We start from the raw sequence: 21709 nt of genomic DNA, 5'->3' as shown, positions 1-21709 counted from the left end.
CCCAAAGTGGAGTCGTGTTACATTGGCTCTATATCGAGATTCTGCACAATAAATCAATGTTGGAGGAGGATTCCAACTCGACTCATCCAATGGTTTTAAGTTAGTGAGTGGAGGTATGTTCCAATAGATCCCTCCTCCTCTTGAGATAAGGAATAAGTATTTATACCTACGATAACGATCGAAATTACGATGATTGATAATGACCATTAGTATCTCATGCGACGTGATCATGAGGCCGATCAATCCGTAAACACCTTGCGGTGCGGGTCAATCGGTCCGAGTTCCCATGGCCCGACGTCAATTCGTACAATCTCGTGCGGTGTGAAATCGAGCGGAAGGGCATCGCTTACCAGGTCAGTTTCTTTGTGTGTTGGACAAATGTTGTGTTGTGTTTTATATCGAATCCACGGTGACTGTTGACTGATGACCTATAGCTGATACGAGAATATTCCTCATCTACAAACGCTTATGTAAGACCTTCAAACAAAAGGCCTTTTACACGAGGAATTATATGTAGCTGTCACATACACTATCACATCGAAGTTTCCAAGATCAACCACACTTGCTGGGTATAAAAATAATAAATAAAGTTGCAAGGAGTAACATCACCATACATGAGAACATTTGGAATCTTGCCCGTGTTATCACCACCAAGTGTGTCTGATAGAATTTGCAGCAACTACATGTTCCCTCGTACCTCTCTGGCGAGGGAAATAAAAGCAATTACAACCGCCCTAAATCAATTAATAACATCATATAAGTCTATTATTATTATTATTATTAATTTAAGATTAAGCATATGAAACCGATAATTTAACTCATCAAATAAACGAGTTTTCCTGTCTATTTGAATCATAACATCGTTTATTCATCCATCATTTCATCGTTCTCTCAAATCGATCATTTATACGGCTCTTTGGTCAAATCCACTTAACCGTCCAACATCAAACTCCCGTACAAACCCAGTCACGACGCGACAAGCATTGAATCGTGAGGTTGCCGACAACACAACCCCTCGGGGCGGAGTTCACCTGTGAAGTCCGAGACAGGGACAGAGTTTGCCTTCGCATAAATGTAGCGCCCATTACGTCATCACAGTTGTTGTCAGTGGAATCGGATAAAGACTGTTTCCTGTCTCGACCGTGACACGGCAGCCTCACGAAACTCATTCTCTTCACCCCTCTCTTTTATAAACACAAAATTACATATATGTCCCTCTAAAATTGTTGATTTACGTATTTACATATATCTCCCTCTAAAGTACATATATCATATATCATTTTAAATAACTTGTAATTAACCTTGAAAATTTACATTAATTCCACGTAATATTACTAACTCTAGGTTTTGATCTCATTTCATAATACATTTTCTTTAGCCTAAACTCTATGCTTGATCATATTCAATTTCTCATCGATTTATTTCCAATAAAATGAAAGAAATAAAAGAGAAAAATTATTATGATGAGAGATAAAAATATTATCTAGCACTCAATGATATATATATATATATATATATATATATAAAATAGCTACCATTTGGAGAAAATTAGGCTATTTATATATTGAAAAACCCTAATATAATTTGAGGTAGTCTTGGGGTATAATTATAAATAAGAAAATGTGAGGAGCTATTTGTATGTATGAAAGGTTATAGGGAGTTGGATGCAAAGATCCATTCCATTAATCGGAAGCTTAAAGCGAGAGAAGCTGGACCCTCTTCCCCTCTCCCTTGGGTCGATGCCGACGTGCTCCTCTTCGCGATAAGGGAAAAGGATAACCCTAAATCTCGCCGACCCCGGTTCTTTCTCTGACGGATTCCTCGTCGGATTCTTGAACGCGACGTCGAATCGAGGGTGGGAGGTGGAGGATTCGATGCGGGATTGGGGATTCTAGGGTTGGTCCGCTTTCGTTGCGCCCCCGGCCGAGTCGGACTAACATGCGCTCGATTCTGTCGAGATGTTCGTCCGTGAAGGGGCTGAGCGGTAGGAACGGAGATGGGAGCGCCAGGACGCACCTCTACCTGAATGTTTATGACTTGACGCCGGTGAATAACTACCTGTACTGGTTCGGGATCGGCGTCTTCCATTCCGGGATCGAAGGTATGCCATGCCTGGTCGGAAATTTAGGATCTGAGAGTTTCTTTATGTAATATTTCCTCTCATACGATTACTGGTTTGTTGTACTTAGTGATGCTTAGTTTGGAAATTTCCGCTCTCGATCCTCAAAAATTCCATCTTTCTGGATCTGTGTGTTTGCTGGAAGCATTTCGTGGTGATAAAGCTTGCTGAATAGCTGAAGATTTTGTAGCAAACAGATCTGCCTGATGAATGTTGAAAGGACGCAGTATTATTCACTATAAACAATTTCCTAATTGGTCTGTGGTTTGCTGTAAGATTCTTCGGTCACTGCGTAAGCTTTGTATTAGTTCGATTCAGGTAGCACATTGCTTTGCACGCCTAACAAGAGCGCTTGTGACGCAGTGTAAATTTAAGGCGTATCTATTATCTAAGGAATTAGCAAACATAAACTGTCACTAAGAAAATCTTGCAGTCAGTGCCATGAATCTTTTAGTTCTCAACCTCATCTTTAACTGTGTTGAGTAGGTAATTGTGAATCTTAGTGAGTCTACTTTAGTGCTGCGGTTGTTCATTCTCTCAACGTGTCATTTTAGAAAGCGACCTTATTGATTCTATAGTGTTATCTTGTTTTAGACTTGACTTTGAAGGGAGACAATTCTGGCTGTTTATTTTCTGACCTCCCAGTCTTCATCCTGTTAACTTATGATTGTGGAGGATAGAGGAAGTGGAAGGTTAGCTGTTGTAGTTTTGACTTTTTTTGGTGAAACTTCCACAATAAACAACTTTGTTCACCCATATTTCCTGCTTTACATTGATCTCATAAGCTTGTTGTTTGTATCCTGTCATCTGTTTAGATAGCCTTCAGGTTCTATGCTTTGTCACAAATATGATTTTGTCTTTTGCTTATAGTTCATGGCATGGAGTATGGATTCGGAGCACACGATTACTCGTCTAGTGGAGTATTTGAGGTGGAACCGAAAAGCTGTCCTGGTTTTATCTTCAGACGGTCTGTGTGGTTGGGTACCACCGATATGTCTCGTTCAGAATTTCGTGTATTTATCGAAGACCTTGCTGGAAAATATCATGGTGACACCTACCACTTGATCATCAAGAACTGCAATCATTTCACTGATGAAGTTTGCATGCGTTTGACAGGCAAGCCTATTCCAGGATGGGTAAATAGACTTGCCAGATTAGGTTATTATCTATCTCGAAACATGTTCTCTCTTCTTAGAATTTCTTTTATAAAAAAATAGTACTAACTTGTGTGATGGATGATTGGGAAATTTCAGGGTCATTCTGCAACTGTATTCTCCCAGAGAATATTCAGGTTACAGCAGTTGGACAAGTACCTGCTAATCCAGCTTATTCTGGTGAGTTTTTATACCTTTGCCTGTTTTGTAGTTTGGTTTTCCTGCTACTGCAACCATTGCTAGAACTACCAAAATCTTTGTCCAATAGAGTACTATGGCAATATCGATAATCGATATACAAGAAAAACATCCAAAAAATAGCTGAATCCTAGAAATATAGAATAATAAGTCAATTCAGGGTATTCTACATAGTTCTGATTTCATCATTTAGCTCAATTGAGTATCAACTGCATTGTTCTGAATCCTAGGGTCAGCCATTGTTTTAAGTCAAGGTCATCTTTGCTTGTCTTCTTGTTCTGTCTTCCTCTTATGTCTCTTTACCACTTGAATTTGTTAATTTCACTTGGTGCATCATAGAAGTATGCATGGATCAGCTACCCAAGTTTCCCTTTCTATGCTCCCTATTACCACCTTAATCTTCGCTAGAGTTCTATTAAGTGTTTGTTATATGTGTCTTTTTCAGTGTCACATAAGTAACTATCGAATTTCTTTATTTACATATTTTGTTTCAGAAGATGGTTCAGATTCATATGCTTCATCATTGATAGACGAAAGCGATGAAGAAGATGCAGATCACCACCTTCTAAAGAAACCAAACGGTGATTTTGTGCATTCAAATGATGTGCCATTAAGGATTGGTAGAGATGACATCTGACTTATTTGTGTGCTTTCTTATCTTTGTCACTGTTTCTAATGTAACCACGAAAGTTACTGTACAATATCCTTTTACTATTAATCTTCTTGGTGGCTAATGTTGCAGAGTTTTCACATACTGTATTATGGGAAGTGCGTTGTGTTTCAATATATGAAGCTTGGAGCCTGGTCTGGTTTCCTGCAGCTTTCTGCATGCATAGAGCTGGCCCTTCTAAGTCTCTGAATGCCAATTTTCCTACTGCGTCTGTTTATTACTACCTTGATCTAAAAGATGCAAATTACAGTATGTATACATTTAACCATTAAACGCGAAGCAAAGACATCAAATAGCTTAATTAATATGCATCTTAATATAACAGTGATAATAACGCATCATCTACTACTTGCCTGGTTTACAAACTGCATCGCTGGCTCCAGGTTCTGATCATAATGGATTGCGAACGTTTCTCTCTAAGGAGATATTGTCTCGCTTGGTAGCAGTGCCATTTGTGTCAAAGAACAATAGGAACATCATCATGAGAAACACTATATTTACGCTATTGACTTATAGTAAATGATCATCGAATAATTTACCTGGGAAATCTGTAGATGAGGAAAGCAGCTTAAGCTTTAATTCCTTAACATATCCATTGCTTCATGCAGCCAAAATTACGCACCAGATTGATACTTTACAAGTAGCAGAAAATATTATTAGTTAACTGCAAACGAAGTAGTAAATATTCTTCATCTATGTCCCTTAACAACGTCACATATTCTTAATGGATGGTGAATAAACACTGGTTATGGATGAACTCCATGTTTGCCATACAAATTTGGCTATCAAGAATTAGTAGAGAATCAAAGTGAATCCCACGAGAGAAGCACTACTTATGGGATGTGTGACATCATATTCATGGTGCATATGTTACTACATTTATCACATCTTAATGCCTCAGACATACTATGATGATTAATAATTGGTTCTTTCGTATTAAGCAAGCAGATCGAGCCAACTATGACCTCACCCTAGCAAGTCGTTCCCTTATCTCATCTAGGTCTTCATCCTCTGCACCCTCGGCAACTGCTTCACGCTGAAAATATTAGCGGCACAATAGTTTCAGCTCTTGTGAATGTCGCTAAGAAACTGCTTGGTCCATGCATACATACCTCTTCAACAGCTGTGCTCACTGAAGGTTGCTTCATCTTCTCCTTCCTAACAGCATCTGGTAGCTGTGACACGGTTTCACCTGCTATTGCAGCAAGCACTTTGTCCACTTCCTCTTCTATTTCCTCCTCTATGTCCTCGGAGTCCAAAGCTGTATCAACAGCATCATTCACCATTTCCTCCATCACCCCAGCCTAAACACAAAAAACATGTAGAATGAGAATGAAGCAGATAGACAACATCTGCAGTGCACCAATTACTACTAGAGAGCAGAATGTTAGGCCACACATGAACAGGTAAAAATCATCAGCAACTTATTGATGCCATGCAATTCGTATATTAGTTGTAAAGCCAACATATGAAACTTATTAAGAAGCATATCTGGTGCGGTCAGCATAATTATCTTTACAATTGTACTAAGGTAAATGATATGGCTTTAAGATATAAAACAGAGTTGCATGACATCAGAAATCTCTACGATCATCTGCCAACCAAGTGCCCTGATATCAAGGAATGCGACCAACCCTAATGTGGTTTATTTCGGTACTGATACATTTCCACGTTTCATTGCGCTACATACAACATTACCATTAGTCTAATAGATACTTCTTGGAGAAGGGGAAAAATTTTTCCGGTGCACTACCAAGCATAATTTTAGGATATGTAAAGGCAGACATCATCTCTCCAGAACCAAACATGAGAAAGCTTCATTAGATGGAAAACTAGAAAGTATCAAATTTAGTTTCATTATAATTGTGATCACTGTAACGATTTCTCCTCAAATGTAATGAAGTAACATTTCTCATAATGGCAAGTAATCATGATTGCTCAGGTTCCATCTCAATGAGACTTTCTATATTATTCTACACAAATGGATATGTTAAATTTAAACAAAAAAGTAAAAAAAAATAAGAGCACAAAATCCAATATATCAAAGATTACCAGAAATATATTGATGATGCAGTAAGAAAGCAACAAAGTGAACTATGTTCAATGCAGGTGCTGACAAGATCCTTCGACAAATGCAAAAAATAAACTAATCAGAAATGAAATAACAATGTAAAGATAAAAGCTCTCTAGTGACAAGCAGTAATCAATATACAATGAATATTCAATGCCGCAAACTCAACTACATAACAGTTAGTACTTAGTAATAATAAAGAGCAACTCATCAAGCATATTTCAAGAACAAAATATCCAAACCTTTACACTATATCATGCGCGCTATTTAATTTGGACTATTGCATTTCTTACTTTAGTTAGGAAAGGAACAAGAACATCATCAAAATGAATACCTTAGTCATTTCTTTGCTAAATTCTTGCATTGTAGCAGCCACCTCAGGAGCTTTCATAAGATTATTAACAAGTTTCATAACCTCAGCACTCTTCGATAGATGGCCGACTGTCCTAGCCGTTGCTGAAAATAGAACCAACAACAGACAATTTCATTTTGATGTGGAACAATTTCTTACAATCTTCGTATCTAGAAAAACAAGTACATCATCTAGGTGCCTAACAAACAAATGCTCTAGAAAAGTCCATTAGAATCCCATACAAGAAGGCAATGCATGCTAATGCATTTTTATATGTCTACTCTAGTGCCAATCAACCTACAAGTAGTAAACTTGTTCCCTTCTATTTACCATATTATTGCACGGTGCAATAATATTTCCTCAAGTTGATTTTATTAGATAAGCAACATCACGTGAGAATATTCTTAAATAAAGAATATTATTCCCTAAGATTTCTATTTAGATTCTTTTCCTATCATTTTATTATAAAAATAAAGAATGGAAAAATGTCATTTCCTGGCAATTGAATTATCCAGGGAGAGAAAAACTTATCATACTAGATCATTATCACACTCCTAGAAGTTATCTTTGTATGTTTATTATACTTACTTTCTGTTCATAATATGTTAAAACTGCTAAATGGATGCTTTCACCAAATGACAATAAGACAGGAAAAGTGCCTTTGGATGCAATAAACAATCATCAATGGTCCAATCTCATCTAGTTGACTGTATGAGTGGGAGCTGTATGCAAATTCTTTATCTGATATAGTATAATAACCTACATACCTCAAACTGGTTACTGAAGGTCTTGTAGGCCTCTAGATTTTATACAGTAAACTTGAATACATGAAGATAATCATAATGGATGAAAATATCTTCCCAAAAGAAGCATGTAAAAATCAATTTATGCAACAAAAAATTTAAATTAGATTAAGCCAAAAAGATCGAAAATGGCAATAATAAGTTCAACTACATTTACATTATATGTCAATAAAGCATTTAATTCATGAATTTATATATCATTTGCGGGGCCAAAGTTCAACATGTCTTCAAAGAATATAGGAAACTTTTACAAATGCTAGAAGGGTGCTATGAGAATTAACAATATGACATGAACACAAACATTTATATTTCACCGCTGTAATAGAAAAAAGCTGCACAAATCCAGACAGAACTACTGTAATTTGTGGTTAATACAGAAGCTAGGCCCCACAGTATTGTGCCATATCATTAACTCATATTAAATTCTAAAGTGGAAACAGGCAAGTAATAGGACAAGTTTTTTCCCAGCCTTAGTTCTGATGATCTGATGGAATGATTCTCTTTCTCTGGCTGTAGGGACAGTAGGGTATCAAACAAAGTTTCGTGATCGAACTCTTATCCATCGGACTTCACTGTGATCAGAAGTCCCTATACATGTTTCACATAAGAAATGTCATTTAACATAAGAACCATATCTATTTTGTGGTTAGGAAGGAAGCTACAAAGCAAGCCATGTTTAATATTAGTATATTGCTTATGCATTTCAAATGAAATTTCTCATCCAAAAATACATCAAGAGGTTACTGTTCTCTGTAGTCCATACCAACAAGTTCACCAAGGTGCATGGAGACCGAATTCAATTGTGCCTTATTTTCATAAAGACGGTTCACAGCTCGCCTTGATCTCACAATTTCTTTAGCAAGAGACTGCATCACAAGGAAATGGTAATCAAAAGTGTCAAAATAACTCAGCTTCCAAAAAAATTATATATATGTGTATGTATATATATATGTATATGTATGTATATATATGTATATGTATGTATATATATGTATATGTATGTATATATATGTATATGCATGTATATATATGTATATGCATGTATATATATGTATATGTATGTATATGTATGTGTATGTATGTATATGTATCTGTATGTATGTATATGTATCTGTATGTATATATATGTATATGTATGTATATGTATGTATATGTATGTATATATATATATATGTATATATATATATATATATATGTATATATATATATATATGTATATATATATGTATGTATATATATATGTATGTATATATGTATATATGTACATATATATACATATATACATATATGTACATATATATATTCATATATATTATTGAACTATCTTAGTATGCAAGTCTTCTTTGCAGATAGTGGTCTTATTATAAGAAACTTGGATCTTTACTCTATATCACAACCTGGTATTTATGAGAAACTCCTAGTTTGTTCTCTTAGCATATTCTTAACTAATATCCGATGGCTGACCCTTTAATTGATTGTATCAGAGCATACTATGTTAGGAAAACATAGATAAAATATTTGAGTCGCCTGCTAATCATGACAAAATAACTTATGATAATTACAACCAAAGCACAGCAGAATTAGTAAGTCCCTGATGAACACAGTATATATTGCACACAACAACTAACTATTTCTTGGCAAGTCTATAATGACAGAATTGTATAAAATAAAAGACAAAAATTAGCCACATTCAAGTTCCCAATCAATTACTTTCTCAAGAAATTATGAAAAAGTCCAATTTGTGCATATTCTTCCCACCAATAATGCGGAAATCTCCGCAGAAATGACGCATGCAAAACTGAGAACGAGTATGCAAAGAGATATATGACATATTTCTCGAGAGGAGATAATAAATATGATCAGCATAATTAGATCGAACGATCGAAACAACGATCATAGCTTCTAAAAACTCTCACTATAAGTTAGTAACCAATTCATCAAACGAATCCAAGAAACTGCATCAGGAGAGAGGAGGAGGAGGAAGAGATCGGAGTTGATCCGACCTTTGCCGAAGCCATGTCGTTCCTTTTCGCGGCATCCTTTATCGCCTTCTGCACGTTCTTCTCCTCCCTCTGCACATCTGCAAGACCAATCAACTCTTTTAATAAATCGAAACTAATTGATCAAGAGAACAAGGGGGATGTACGTTCCTCGGATCTGGCGCTCGATGTTGCGGCACTCTTGGCGGAGCCGGCGCTGCCATTCGCGGAGCTGCTGTTGGGGATTGGGCTTCGGCCGCAGCAGATTCTTCACCGTCTCCATCTCCTTCCCCTGCCGCTCCTCCTCCTCCTCTCGTTGATCTTTTCTCACTCCCAACTCCGGAGAAGAGCGATCGATTCAGGCTGAGATCGAATCGCTTCTGTTCCGTTTCTAGGTCTTCTTTGTCAGCCTCCCGATTGGTTCTCTAGGCGCAAGAAAAAAGCAATAAAAAAAAGGAGAAAAAAAAGGGGGAAAAGAAAACCTTTCTATGATATCCAAATAATTAAACCGTAAAGCTACCCCTTGTTTACCTGCCTATTTTGGGTGAATCCGATGGAATCCACCAATCACGAAGCAGGTTGAATCAGTATTCCTCTAGTAGCCCATCAGAAACATTCTCGCCTGAACCCCGGTTGCCACGTCATCTATGACAAGTCAACTACTAAACTCGATTTTTCTATAACTAATTTGTCTACCTGTCTGTCACCGACACGTCGCCTCTCCCGACACTGTGGCAATCAAAGGGACCCACATCATTGAATCTCCCGTGGTTTTCTCCAACTTAAATGTTATTCTTCCAGATTTAGTGATTTTATGAAATTGATTGATTAGTGTTTGAATAGCAAAAATAAAGAACAAAAACTGCAATATCCGTGATTGATTAAACGAAAATGATTACAATAAGAAAATTAGCTTCGAGTAACAAGTAAACTATCACAATACACGCAAATATAGACACAGCTAAAAGTCTCATGCAGGTCAAACGCTCATAAGAGTGGCACTCGTACAGTAAACCCTGTCGAAGTGCGACGACGGAGAGCAATGCATGACCACCGGCGCGCAGTAGGACTTCAGCTTATAGTGCTTCTTCACCACCCCCACCGCAAACCTAATCCTCGCCCTCGCCCTCACCTCCAGCTCCACCACCCCGGCCGACTCGTTGTGCCTCAGGTTCTTCTCCACCGGGCGTAGCAGCGGCGTCGACTGTGCCGTTGCGCTCACGGTGATCGTCTGCACGTAATGACGGGGCTGATAGAACGGGGCGACCTTGGAGATGGCCACCGTCTGCTCGCCGTACCACACCGTAACCTCCATGGCGTCGTAGTACACCGAGAACCTGGTGTTGCGGTTGTAGGACCGGAGCCTGAGGTCGAAGACGCCGTTGAGCGCGTGGGCCGTGATGTTGAAGCCGCGGATGTGGGCGTCGTCGATGGTGTACTCGAGCGGCATGGGGCGGAGGGCGAGCCAGAAGACGAGGACGACGAGGCCGACGAGCACGATGAGGCCGACGGCGGTGATGGCGATGCACCGCATGTTTCCTTGCCGCGAGGGTGGGGTGGCCGGCTGGCTGGAGGGGGCCGCCGTGGTGAGCGCCGCCGCCGCGTTGTCGGGGGTCAGGGTGGAGGGCTGCGTGAGTGGTGATCACAAGCTGTCTGAGAACGGCATTGATTTAAAAGCTTCATAAATGGGTGATGATAGCGGCTCGCTTGTTTGCTTTGGCTTTGAATGGTTGTCCTTAAAATCCTTGATGCACACTCCAAGAACAAGACTGTGTTAGCAGTGGTAGAGAAGTGCATACTGCACCTCATTTCTCTTTATCAAAATATGTGATGTGATGATCTTATGATACATTTTCTTGCTATTTGTCCATGTTAATTTGGATATTTGATGATGGAGATACAATAGGGGAAATGATAAGACAATTTCATTGCAAATATCACATTAACATTTCTCTCACTATCAGTAGCTCAACCTTTGCCTGATTATTTGTCCGAGACTCCATTGTCCCAAGTTTCTAACGATTCCTTCTTGTCCTCTTCTCTTGCGTCCCAAGACATTCTTTCATGAGTTGGATCGATGGGACACACAATAATATAACTCTATCTAATTATATACATAGTTTAATAAATCAATTATACATAGAGTAAAATTTCAGAAAAAATATATAAGTTTTAAAATGTTTCGGATAGCATCTCAAGTTTGAAAAATTTTTATAGCATGAATTTGATCATGTGAAAAAAAAACAATTTAATCCTAATAAATTTAAAATTTAATGTTTTTAGATTCATCATTGCCTCCGTCAAACCCGTTGTTGTCGCTAACAACCCTTGTACAAGGGAGGGCTACCATCGCCTATATTCAATCTCATACGATGGCTCATCGTTATCATCTACGACTCTTATGCAAGGACCTACAACCACACATTTATTGTTGACTATAAAGGAGCTATATAATCTCCTTATATCCCTTCATTATCTCATAGTTTTCTTACACCCTCTTCTCATTATCAACCGCAAGCAAGGAAAGTGAGGGGGGGGGGGGGGGCCAGCTCGCTCTCACGCACATAAGGGATCACAAGATTATACTTTCACCATGGGTCCAATAAATATCGTTATACCTTCATCACTAGATGAGTCCAATAGGATGACCAGTATAGTGAAGAGAGGGCACGATAGGGTGGAGAGCAAAAAGTAATTATTTAAAAAATTATAAGATGAAATTATATATATATATATATAGACAAGAACAAGTAATACAATTCTAACCATTCATTTATTACAAACTTTAGAAAGACAGCATAAAGGGGAAAAGATTAAATGCCTGAGTAAACAAAAGCAACTCAAGTTCATATTAATAGCATCCATTAAGAATGCTTAGTCATATTTATCATTATCTTTTGTCTAATCCTTCACCTTAGTGTTGTTATTGTTGCTGCCATTCCCACCGTAGTATCCCTTGAGGGCCCTGGGAAGGTAAACCGGAAGCAGAAACCCAAAGAGATTGAAGGCCCAAAAGGCCAAATTGGCCACGGCGAGCGCGCGCCCCGCTAGGAGCCGCCGCCCTGCCCCGTGCTTGCCCTCCGCCTTCCCGACCTCGCTCGCCAGCCAATCGACGATGGTGAATAGCCGCTTGGTGTTGTAAAAGATGGGCACGAAGGCGCGCATCGGCAGCGAGAAGCGGCCCGAGAAGGTGACGCCCTCGAGGAAGACCTGGGCGGCGAGGAGGAACACGTGCGGGGCGGCAGCCCTGATGCCCTCCTTGTCCCCCGCGAGGACGCCGTCCAGGATGTAGGCCGCGGGAAGGAGGAGGCCGACGACGGCGCCGACGGAGACGTAGGCGGCAAGAAGGCGGTTGCGGGCGCCGAAGACGGGCGGGTCGGCAGCCGCGCCCGGGGGGCCGAGAGGCGGGAAGGCGGTGGCCGAGAGGAGGAGGAGGTAGACGAAGGAGAAGAGGACGAAAGTGAGGTCGGTGGCTGGGACCATGCCGCTGGCGGCGAGGACGGCGACGACGGCCAGCGCGTTGACGTGGCGGAAGGAGAGGAACCGGCGGCGGCGGGGGGAGTGGGGCGGAGGGCGGGTGAGGTGGTCGTTGTCCTCCTTCGGGAGGCGGATGTCGCCGCCGCCGGACATCGTGCGCCCTCTGTCGGATAGCTCCTTGCTGATCGAAAAATCGGATTTTGATGGTAAGGTTCGCACAGAAAGCGGATCGGTGATAGGGCAAATCGTAGGAAGAAAGGGAAAAGGAAGCTCTCTTAGGTGATCGGAATGAAACGGCGAGCAGATGGAGGAAGATGTGGTGACGGAGAATTAGGTCTGCCGGCTGCGTCGTGGAATCGTGGGGACTTGCGTTGTGGAATCCACAGGACTGCGTGGTATATCCTCGACCAAGCACGTTTCGTTGACTGTAGCCGCCAAATATGCGGATATAATTAAACTCGTTTTAAATAGTTATGCATCAATATAGTCGAACCATTTTCCTACAAAATATCAAGTATTTCTTTTTTCATTTTATTGGCGCTTTGCTCTCAGTAGGAGAGCCTCATTTCTTGTCATCTTCACGTGTTTTTAATCTCCGACTTTTTATTCCAAGAGTCCATAATTCAACATCAACTACTAACGGAATCTCAATTAGTGATGAAAAGGGTAGCTTAGCCTCAATAACAATTTCTTTTAATGATATCAAAGATATATACTTTATATATATGCTATAGATTGATTGATGAATATATTTATCTCAAATTTGTTTCATGAAAAATATATAATAGAAAAAAACTAATATTTGTTATCACTCGATCTATCGTCAATATATCGTTGTGGTATACATTAAATAATCTTCGTTAAAGAGAGAACAAATGCTTTCGTTCTTTGGGGAAAAAATGATTAACATAAATATATATATATATATAACAGATTATAAAATATGATAATTATATAATTTTTCAATCAATAAAATATTTATATCAATAATTTCATAATAATTATAATATATAAATTTTATAATTTTAAAATATAATAATATATTATTGAAATATCAAAACAATCATAATAACCTTATCATGATTTATTTTCCTTGATAATATTGTTTCTAACACTGTTTCGACTCCGTGTGCCGTCTCCCTTCTTCTGTTTCGCCTGCCCATTGCCTCTCTCTTCTTCGTTCTTGTCCTCGGAGAGAGTGAAGGAGCGAAGAAACAAGGGGGCCGTCTCTTCGTTCTACAGATAGAGGAGGCGAGGGAAAGGGCTGAAAGGTGTGTTTTCTATATTTTTCTTCCCAACCTGTTCTTGGCTTCAATAGTTGCATCTCTTTTGGCGCATAGGTTTCCTGTTCCGTTGTCCTGTTCTTGGTTACGTTCGAAAGAAGGATGAGAATTCATGTTGTTCTTTAGTAGCGAATTAGGCCATTATGGACAAATGTGTAGGAACTTTGTTCTCGGATTCTAGTCTTTCTTCTAAACAAAATTTTGGATCCTGACGGATTTGCTGTTTCTAGGGTTTATAGGAGGAGGGTTGTGGTGATGGCGGATCCGGCCGCATACTTCATGCGTCGGGAAATCGCCGACCAAGACGCCGGTGCGCAACTCGGGTCGCAAGTGGCTGCACCACCTGACAACCGGTTGAATTTGGCCGGGCCTTCCTCCGGCATCAGATCGTCTGAGTTTCAAGTGGAACCACTGTCGGGAGTCCTGTCATCTCATGGTGGTGGAGTGAGCCGGGGGGAGCTGGTGAAAAGAAGGAGGGGGAGGCCGAGAAAGTACGGTCCAGATGCGGCCGGGGCGGTGGCATTGGCTTTCTCGCCTACATCTTCTACCGGTCCTGCTCTGATGTCTGGCGGCCCAGATGTTGCTACTCCTAAGCGACGCAGAGGGCGTCCGCCGGGAACCGGGAGGAAACAGAAGCTGGCTTCACATGGTGAGTTAAAACGTTACACCTTTGACAACGGGGAAAAACTATTCTTTACCGATGAAAGAATTGATATCATGACCTCAATTAAATCATTAGTCTTATTATTTTGATGCCAACACCATAGAAGAATGGTGATGCAGAGACAAAAGTGAGTTAGCAAGACAATAGGAATATAATGCAGATTTTATTAAACAATTCTTTGTTCTGGATACTGTTGTTGTTTAATTGTCTTTTCTGGAATTTGTGCAATTTGTATGGCACTCTATATGAGCCACATGGTGAAATATAGGTACCTTGTAGGTTATTTGTTGCCAATTTTTGGTATATATAGTACAATATTTTCCATTAAATTTTAAAATGGTTCCTTGAAAAAGACGGGATTAGTTTCTGATGCCAGTGTTTGTTTTTTTTAATCATTATATTATTTTAAATGTAATGCTGATGAATCAACTTTTACTATGTAACTTTAGCTTTTCATTGAGGTACTACCTGCCTTTTATGATTCTTGACATTCAACAGAGAACTGCCTCTGCTATGGGTTTTTGGTTTCAGAATATATTCTTAAATTGTGAAGCTTATTCACTATTCACACGTCCCTTTTAACTATTCATGACCCCCTTACTATTGACAATCCTTTAAAAAAAAAAATAAAATATATATATATATATATATATATATATATATTAATTTACTATTTACAATCTAGTATTACTGATTTTATCTTTTTTTCTTCTCTACAACCCCTTATTTCATCCTTGCCGTTGACGTTGATGCTGTCACTACTGACGCTGCTCGCTGCCATCGCCGTCGCCGCTTGACACTGTCTAGCCCCACTCGTGGCCCTCTCGACGCTGTTATCCATGGAGAGGAAGAAGGGGAGGAGAATGAGGAGGAGGAGAAGGAAGAATAAGAGGTGGGGAAGAAGAAGAGGAGGTGGAGGAGGAGGAGGAGGAAGAAGGAGCAGAAGAGGGTATTTACATCCGTTTGCACAAATATAGTTTAGAAATATAAAAAAAATTTAAAATGTATTGTAAATAGTAAAAAGGGGTTACAAATAATAATATCCTAAATGATATATCAAGGAATTGTGTTCATACTTTGCATTAACAAATGTGAACTACGGTTGTTGGCTTTCACCCACATACCATTTTAGATATATGTTATTTTACGCGTTGATATTCGAGCAAGCATTTAAAAGTTGGAGGCCCAGTTCATGTTTTTTCACTTTCCTGTTGGAAGTTGCTTCCCAGTGACATGTCTGCTGTATTAGCATCTTTTCAGTTCTTTATGCTGGTTTACTGTCAATAGTGGGATTTGGCACCCTTGTATTGTTATTACTTATTACCATTACCTCCAACATAATGTTTATTAGCTAAGCCTCAAAAGATCACAAACTTCGGATGTATTGTGGTCCAAGTGCTAGGAATGTCCTGTCTTCTGTCAGGACTGATGAAGTTTGTGTGGGAACCTGTAGACATGCTTAAGAATTGATTTTCAAGATCCTGATCGTGCAAAATTCATAACTTATAGGCCATTCTTGGACAAAGTTGAAATACATTGTTTTTTTTAGATTGTTTGGTGCTATGGCTTCCTCACCTCGATGATGGGCTTTCCATGGTCAATGGAGAAACCTTGCATTGAGTGAGGTGCAGATATGAACTTTTGGTAAATCACACTGTACCAAATCATTGATCAGGGAAGAAATTTATTTTCTTAGCTTGGTTCCTTTGGTTCCTTGTAAAACTCTGTGATTTTATATCAAACCGGTGACAACACCATATAGAGCTTGTGCATTTATATTGTCCCACGATTCGAGTTGTGTCTACCTTTTTTGTCCATGAAATGGAATATAATTGGCTTGTACATGAAAAATATTCTTACCTGTTCTTTTGAATTCATATAGCTAATTTCTTTTATGCTTTGTTTATGATTAATTTCTATGGTACTCATGATTTTTATTTACTTATTTGAATAATGAATGATTTTGACTGTTATGTCCAAGTCTGATTTCCAATTTGATTACTTTTTTGCAAAGGGGAATGGTTTTCTGGTTCAGCTGGATCAGATCTTATTCCACATGTGATAACAATTGCCATAGGAGAGGTATGATTTGCATCCTCTATTTCTTCTTTTAGTGCTTTGTAACTACTAGTTTGAAATAACTTGCTAGTTTCTTTACATTTTTGTGAGATACCTAATTGTTCTCTTTGTAGATTGAAGATAGTTGATTGTTGTACCTTTTTTATTGTTTCTATTAAGGTTCACCTTAATGGTTCGTATCGGTGTACCAACCAATGGTCGATATGGTACATATACGCCCAAAAAAATAAAAAATAGCTTAATTTTTTTTAATAGATTAGGATTTTTAAGTTGAAAATAAATATAAATTTAGTATAATTTTAGCGAAAATAATATAAATTTGGAAAGAATAGTGACACATATTTTTTTAGGACTTTGAGAAGTAGCTTTGTGATACATTTCGGATCGTCCTTTCGTTAATATTGAATTATCTACAAAGAAATGATTTGAATTGTTAGATTTTTTTTAAACAACTTAAACTTTAAGATTCAAATGAATCAAGTAATCAATAATGAATATACTTGGTTCTACTACCAAAAAGAATGATAGGATTCAATGGGCGGTGGTTCAAGATCCTCGATCCTATATATCTGTATATCAATTGGATATGTTTATCGGACCTAATCCTGAAATTTATCCCACGACATAGTATACTGATACACTATATGCTATTGCTGCATCATTGTAGCGATGGTCGTAGTCTAATCATCGTGAATCACATGTACTTGAGGCGGCTTTTGAGGTAAGGCATGTATTAGTGTGAAGCATGGAGAATGTCAGAACTTCTACTTTCACCATTGATCTATTGTTTTATATCATAAGATCGATCATCGTACTGTTGCTCGGAGAAGTATAACCAACTATCATCGCACTATTTTTGGCTATAAGATTCTCAATGATACGACGACTGTGAATACGATGAGCTTTGCACTATGTCTACGTCATGTAGGTTCTGTTGTATCTGTTCAAAAGCATCCATTGCCTTCTCCTTCCCCTTCCCCTTTTGTATATAAATTTAACCATTAATTCGTCGAGTTCTATGATTTGAATAGGTGGTAGTATGTAAAATACTGCTCCTTAGTCCATGCAATACCCTCAAATTGTGAGGTATTGTTGTCCACGTCGTTTCCATGTTTGTGGATTGAGCGGGTTGTTGAATGCGATTGAGAAAGTGTTTCATCACCCGACTCGATTCTTTCCAACGTTACAACTGATGCTACTGTCTTCCCCTTTGCCTTTGCCTTTGTACATTGGACGGACGAATGTGATGGTCGGGTCACCCAAAACTTTATTTTCAACTTGGGCGTCTCTAGTTCCTCGAGCAGTCTGACTCGATGTTGTCTGGCTCTTTCCATCACGTTCTAACCTTAGGGAATCTTCCTCTTAATCCTTTCAAATTTGATCTAATCCACAAATCGTAACTTTGTTGTGTTTAGGAAAGTGAAAATATGAAAATGAGAGAAATGTGAGTGAGAATAAGTTTTAGAGAGTTGAGGAGATTGAGAGTGATATGAGTTGAAAGATGGGAGGAAAGGGTTTATATGGTTCAAATGGTCAATTTGACCGTTTGAAATAGGGTGATCTCAACCCTTGATCGGTAACGGTCGAAATCCGATTGTTACCAATCAGTACAGGTCGGCAATGGTTGAATTTCGACCGTTACCGCTCGGTATAGACCTTGTATCGCTCGATACATGGTCAGGTTATGGTACCGCCCGGTAGAGGGTGGTTTGCGTATCGGTCCCCTATCGGATTGATATACCGCGTATACCGGGTCTATACGGGTCGATATTTATGTTATGCATTCTATTTTTTATGTTCTAAAGAAAGAACAATGACAAGCTGTAAGGTCCTAATTTATTATCAGGAGAACAGTGAATAATATCTTCACAGTCGAAGTCAAAAGGAATAAATTGAATTGCTCTAGTTCACATGGACATCAAATGTTGTGATTCAGAATGTGGCAATATTGATCATCATCATCATGGTTATCTCAGGCAAATGAGTAAATAGCCATACTGCAGCTGCTGGTTTCAGTAGCATCATGTATTATGTGCCTTTGATCATACATACAACATTTTGCATTTACAGAAGCTTACTGCGATGCAATACCACTATTCCCATCCTGATGTAGTCTTTCTTTCATCCATAACAAACGTTTTTGTAACTCTGCTATGCTTGTACAAGAAATATGATCCATTTTGCAACTGTTTTTTCTTCCTCATGTAATAATGGCATGGGTCTAGCTTATATCATCATCCTCTGAAGCTAGTCTTGGCTGGATTCCTACCAAAGAGGGTTTTGAGCAGGAGGTACATGCCTTAGTGATTTGTATACTCTTCACTGTTTGGCAGGATATTGCAACAAAGATTATGTCATTTTCACAGCAGGGACCAAGGGCTATTTGTATCCTTTCAGCTAGTGGTGTAGTTTCCACTGCGACCCTTTGTCATTATGCAACTTCCGGGGACGCTATCACTTACAAGGTTATAAAATTTTTATTTTGATTCTTTAGTCAGCATACTGGCTGCTCCATGATTAAATTTTCCTTTAATATCAGATCATCTGGGCATTGATAATGTTGCATTTCTGTTTTCTCATTTTATGTTACAGAAAAGTTACTGTGGCTCGAGTGTGCATTGGTTATCAATCATGGATGAGCAATAGTGGGAACTTTATTTTTTTTCTGTTTTAGGCAAGACTATAAACCAGCAATAACCTTAAGGATAAGTTCATTTTACGGGTAAGTGAGAAAGATTAACGTATACAATACAGTTCGATAGATTGATGATTCCTATACTTATGTTGATCTAAGGCTAAAATTGGCTCTCAGGTTATGGAAGCTGGTAAGTCTTTGACTGCATGCCTTTTAGAGTGAGATGTTATGGTCTGGGAAATAAATCCTAGATATGGAGAACTGACTCACAAATGAAGGAAAAAAAATGCAGGCTATGGAAAATGTGGATGTTGAGCAAGTTAAGCGTGATTTATTTAGGAGGTTAGTAGTTACATTGATAGAAAATATTTTAGATGCTTGTTTGGCAGACACATGGTTTGGAGCCCTCTTGTAATAAATTGTCATCCAGATTGCTAGATGAATTGTATTCTGGTATTGGAAAGATAAAACTGAGTGAAATGCTTGATGGATAAATGTGTTAAATAAAATCAAAGAAGAAATGACATAAGTGTCATAGGTCCTCAGGGAATTCACAATTAGAAGAGTGTTTTTGTTTTGTTTGATCATTGTTATTATGCCTCAAACTTCTTTTGTTATATTCTGGTAATATGATGACCTCTAAAAAAGTATTTAGTAGGAATGAAGTTCATGAAAGGAAAATAATTCGCAATGATGCTTTCCATTGAAAAGGACAGGTAGAAGCAAAATTTTGCCCAGGTAAGTTGTGAAATATCAGAATGGATTTCCATCATTAGGTTTAGTTGGCTCAGCTTAGATCAGTTGGATGCATTAGAATTTGATAGCATCGATGAAAAGTTGCCAAGAACTCATTGGAATCACCTAGTATCATTTTCACTTCTGATCAAGGATTGACTTAATATGTCTAATGAGTAACGGGACTCATGAGAGATTAGTTGGGAACAGGTGAATGCATCATTGAACTGGATCCTTAAATTTGGGTCAATTATGTCCATACATTAATTTGGGATCTGTCCACACCTCAACAATGGAAAAAATTGTTTATCCTTTCCTCTGATCTCTAGTTAATAAGGTGATATTTTGTCTATAGTCCAACCTAAGGAATTGGTTACAAGAGTGGTTTACTTGTACACAGTATCTTTATAATTGAGATGTTAGGAATTTAGATTTTGATAGCCAAAAGAGTATAGTTAAGATGGATTAAAATTTGAAAGTAGTAATTTTTGCAGCCGTGGTGTGTCATCCAATTAAGAGTTCTTTCTCCTGACTGCTTTAATAATACGAATGCAATTTGCTGTGTATATATATATTTTCTTTATGTGTTGCCTTGTGCTCATCAAGTTTATGTGTCTGTCATATTGGTCTGAGAAGTTTCTAAACCAAACTCTGTTCATCTTGTTCAACTTAATACAGGGTCACTATGAAATACTTTGTTTATCGGGCTCATACATGGTCTCTGATACCGGTGGATCACAAGGTCGAAGTGGGTGGCTTAACATCTCTCTGTTTGGTCTCGATGGCCGGGTAATCGGCGGCAGCGTTGCTGGACCGCTATTAGCTTCGAATCCTGTACAGGTGACCACTTCGTTCCTTATAGACGCATTGTCCTTACGACATGCAGTCGTGATGATATTATTTTTTAGATCGATGCTTATCTTCAGACCTTCGTCTGATTTGTTTCTCAAAGGGACAGGAAGGAAAACTTGATTTCCTCGTACGAACTTTGTTTCTGCATTTGCCTCTTGCTCCAACGTGTTAATAATATTCTTCTAGTCATTCTTGTCTAGGTGGTTGTGGGGAGTTTTGTTCACCCGGGATCGAACGCAAAGAACAAAGGCATAGCCAGACATGAATCGGGTGCTGAATCCGAACATTGGAACGAGGATGGTCAGCAGAGGATGCCATCGTCGCTTCCGACTCAAAACCTTTCCCCATCTCAAGTAAGAGGATGGTCAAGTTCGAAGCAACTGGACACGGGTGCTCATCTTAACATCGACTTAACCCATGGGTAGCACCTTAGTTGATAACGCGTAGATTGTGTTGGTCCTTTTTAGCGAGTCTCAGACCTTACGTAACTAGCACGGTTCCAGTGAGCCCTTGAGTTCGTACAATAGTTGAAGAGTCGAGTACCTTGAGTTTATTTTTCTATAATGAAAAAAATATATTAAAAATTCAGATGCTTAACGGGATTATAAGTTAAGAAGTTTTTTTCTTTATTCTCCTCT

The 21709-nt window shown here is 38.8% G+C and overlaps 5 protein-coding genes across 12 annotated transcripts; 2 read left to right on the top strand and 3 right to left on the bottom strand.

Annotated features, from left to right (window-relative positions):
• The first annotated feature begins 1704 nt into the window (after positions 1–1704).
• LOC103982373 (deSI-like protein At4g17486) lies at positions 1705–4221 on the top strand. 4 transcript variants are annotated; one of them, XM_065106730.1, is made up of 5 exons: positions 1705–2101; positions 2990–3166; positions 3236–3277; positions 3373–3453; positions 3969–4221. In XM_065106730.1, exons 1-5 carry the CDS (start codon positions 1939–1941, stop codon positions 4106–4108), a joined length of 603 nt encoding a protein of 200 aa, XP_064962802.1. In that variant the 5' UTR covers positions 1705–1938; the 3' UTR covers positions 4109–4221. The 4 variants fall into 4 exon arrangements, with proteins under 4 accessions (XP_064962802.1, XP_009397567.2, XP_009397566.2 ...); XM_009399292.3 differs by having other exon boundaries at positions 1706–2101; positions 3966–4221; XM_009399291.3 differs by having other exon boundaries at positions 1707–2101; positions 2990–3277.
• LOC135611223 (vacuolar protein sorting-associated protein 24 homolog 1-like) lies at positions 4054–9792 on the bottom strand. 5 transcript variants are annotated; one of them, XR_010486466.1, is made up of 9 exons: positions 9520–9792; positions 9371–9449; positions 8131–8233; positions 6547–6668; positions 5254–5445; positions 5112–5177; positions 4681–4773; positions 4495–4576; positions 4054–4371 (listed from the first exon to the last, which is right to left on the bottom strand). XR_010486466.1 is itself a non-coding variant. In XM_065106727.1 (7 exons), exons 1-7 carry the CDS (start codon positions 9627–9629, stop codon positions 4756–4758), a joined length of 690 nt encoding a protein of 229 aa, XP_064962799.1. In that variant the 5' UTR covers positions 9630–9792; the 3' UTR covers positions 4054–4755. The 5 variants fall into 5 exon arrangements, 2 of the variants coding, with proteins under 2 accessions (XP_064962799.1, XP_064962800.1); XR_010486464.1 differs by having other exon boundaries at positions 4495–4773; XR_010486465.1 differs by having other exon boundaries at positions 4054–4576.
• A 533-nt stretch (positions 9793–10325) lies between these two features.
• LOC103983336 (uncharacterized protein At1g08160-like) lies at positions 10326–11349 on the bottom strand. Its single transcript, XM_065101885.1, has 2 exons — positions 11305–11349; positions 10326–10973 (listed from the first exon to the last, which is right to left on the bottom strand). The coding sequence occupies exons 1-2, from the start codon at positions 11347–11349 to the stop codon at positions 10326–10328; spliced, it is 693 nt and encodes a 230-aa protein (XP_064957957.1).
• Positions 11350–12097: 748 nt separating this feature from the next.
• LOC135611222 (uncharacterized) lies at positions 12098–13255 on the bottom strand. Its single transcript, XM_065106726.1, has one exon. It carries the CDS (start codon positions 12974–12976, stop codon positions 12248–12250), a length of 729 nt encoding a protein of 242 aa, XP_064962798.1. The 5' UTR covers positions 12977–13255; the 3' UTR covers positions 12098–12247.
• Positions 13256–13930: 675 nt separating this feature from the next.
• Positions 13931–21659, top strand: LOC135611221 (AT-hook motif nuclear-localized protein 9-like). Its single transcript, XM_065106725.1, has 7 exons — positions 13931–14094; positions 14337–14755; positions 16785–16852; positions 19075–19140; positions 19216–19314; positions 20898–21059; positions 21272–21659. Exons 2-7 carry the CDS (start codon positions 14362–14364, stop codon positions 21494–21496), a joined length of 1014 nt encoding a protein of 337 aa, XP_064962797.1. The 5' UTR covers positions 13931–14094; positions 14337–14361; the 3' UTR covers positions 21497–21659.
• The last annotated feature ends 50 nt before the right edge of the window (positions 21660–21709 follow it).

Source organism: Musa acuminata, chromosome BXJ2-4, assembly GCF_036884655.1.
Source record: "Musa acuminata AAA Group cultivar baxijiao chromosome BXJ2-4, Cavendish_Baxijiao_AAA, whole genome shotgun sequence".
NCBI lineage: Eukaryota > Viridiplantae > Streptophyta > Magnoliopsida > Zingiberales > Musaceae > Musa > Musa acuminata.
This window is presented reverse-complemented; position numbering and strand designations above follow the sequence as displayed.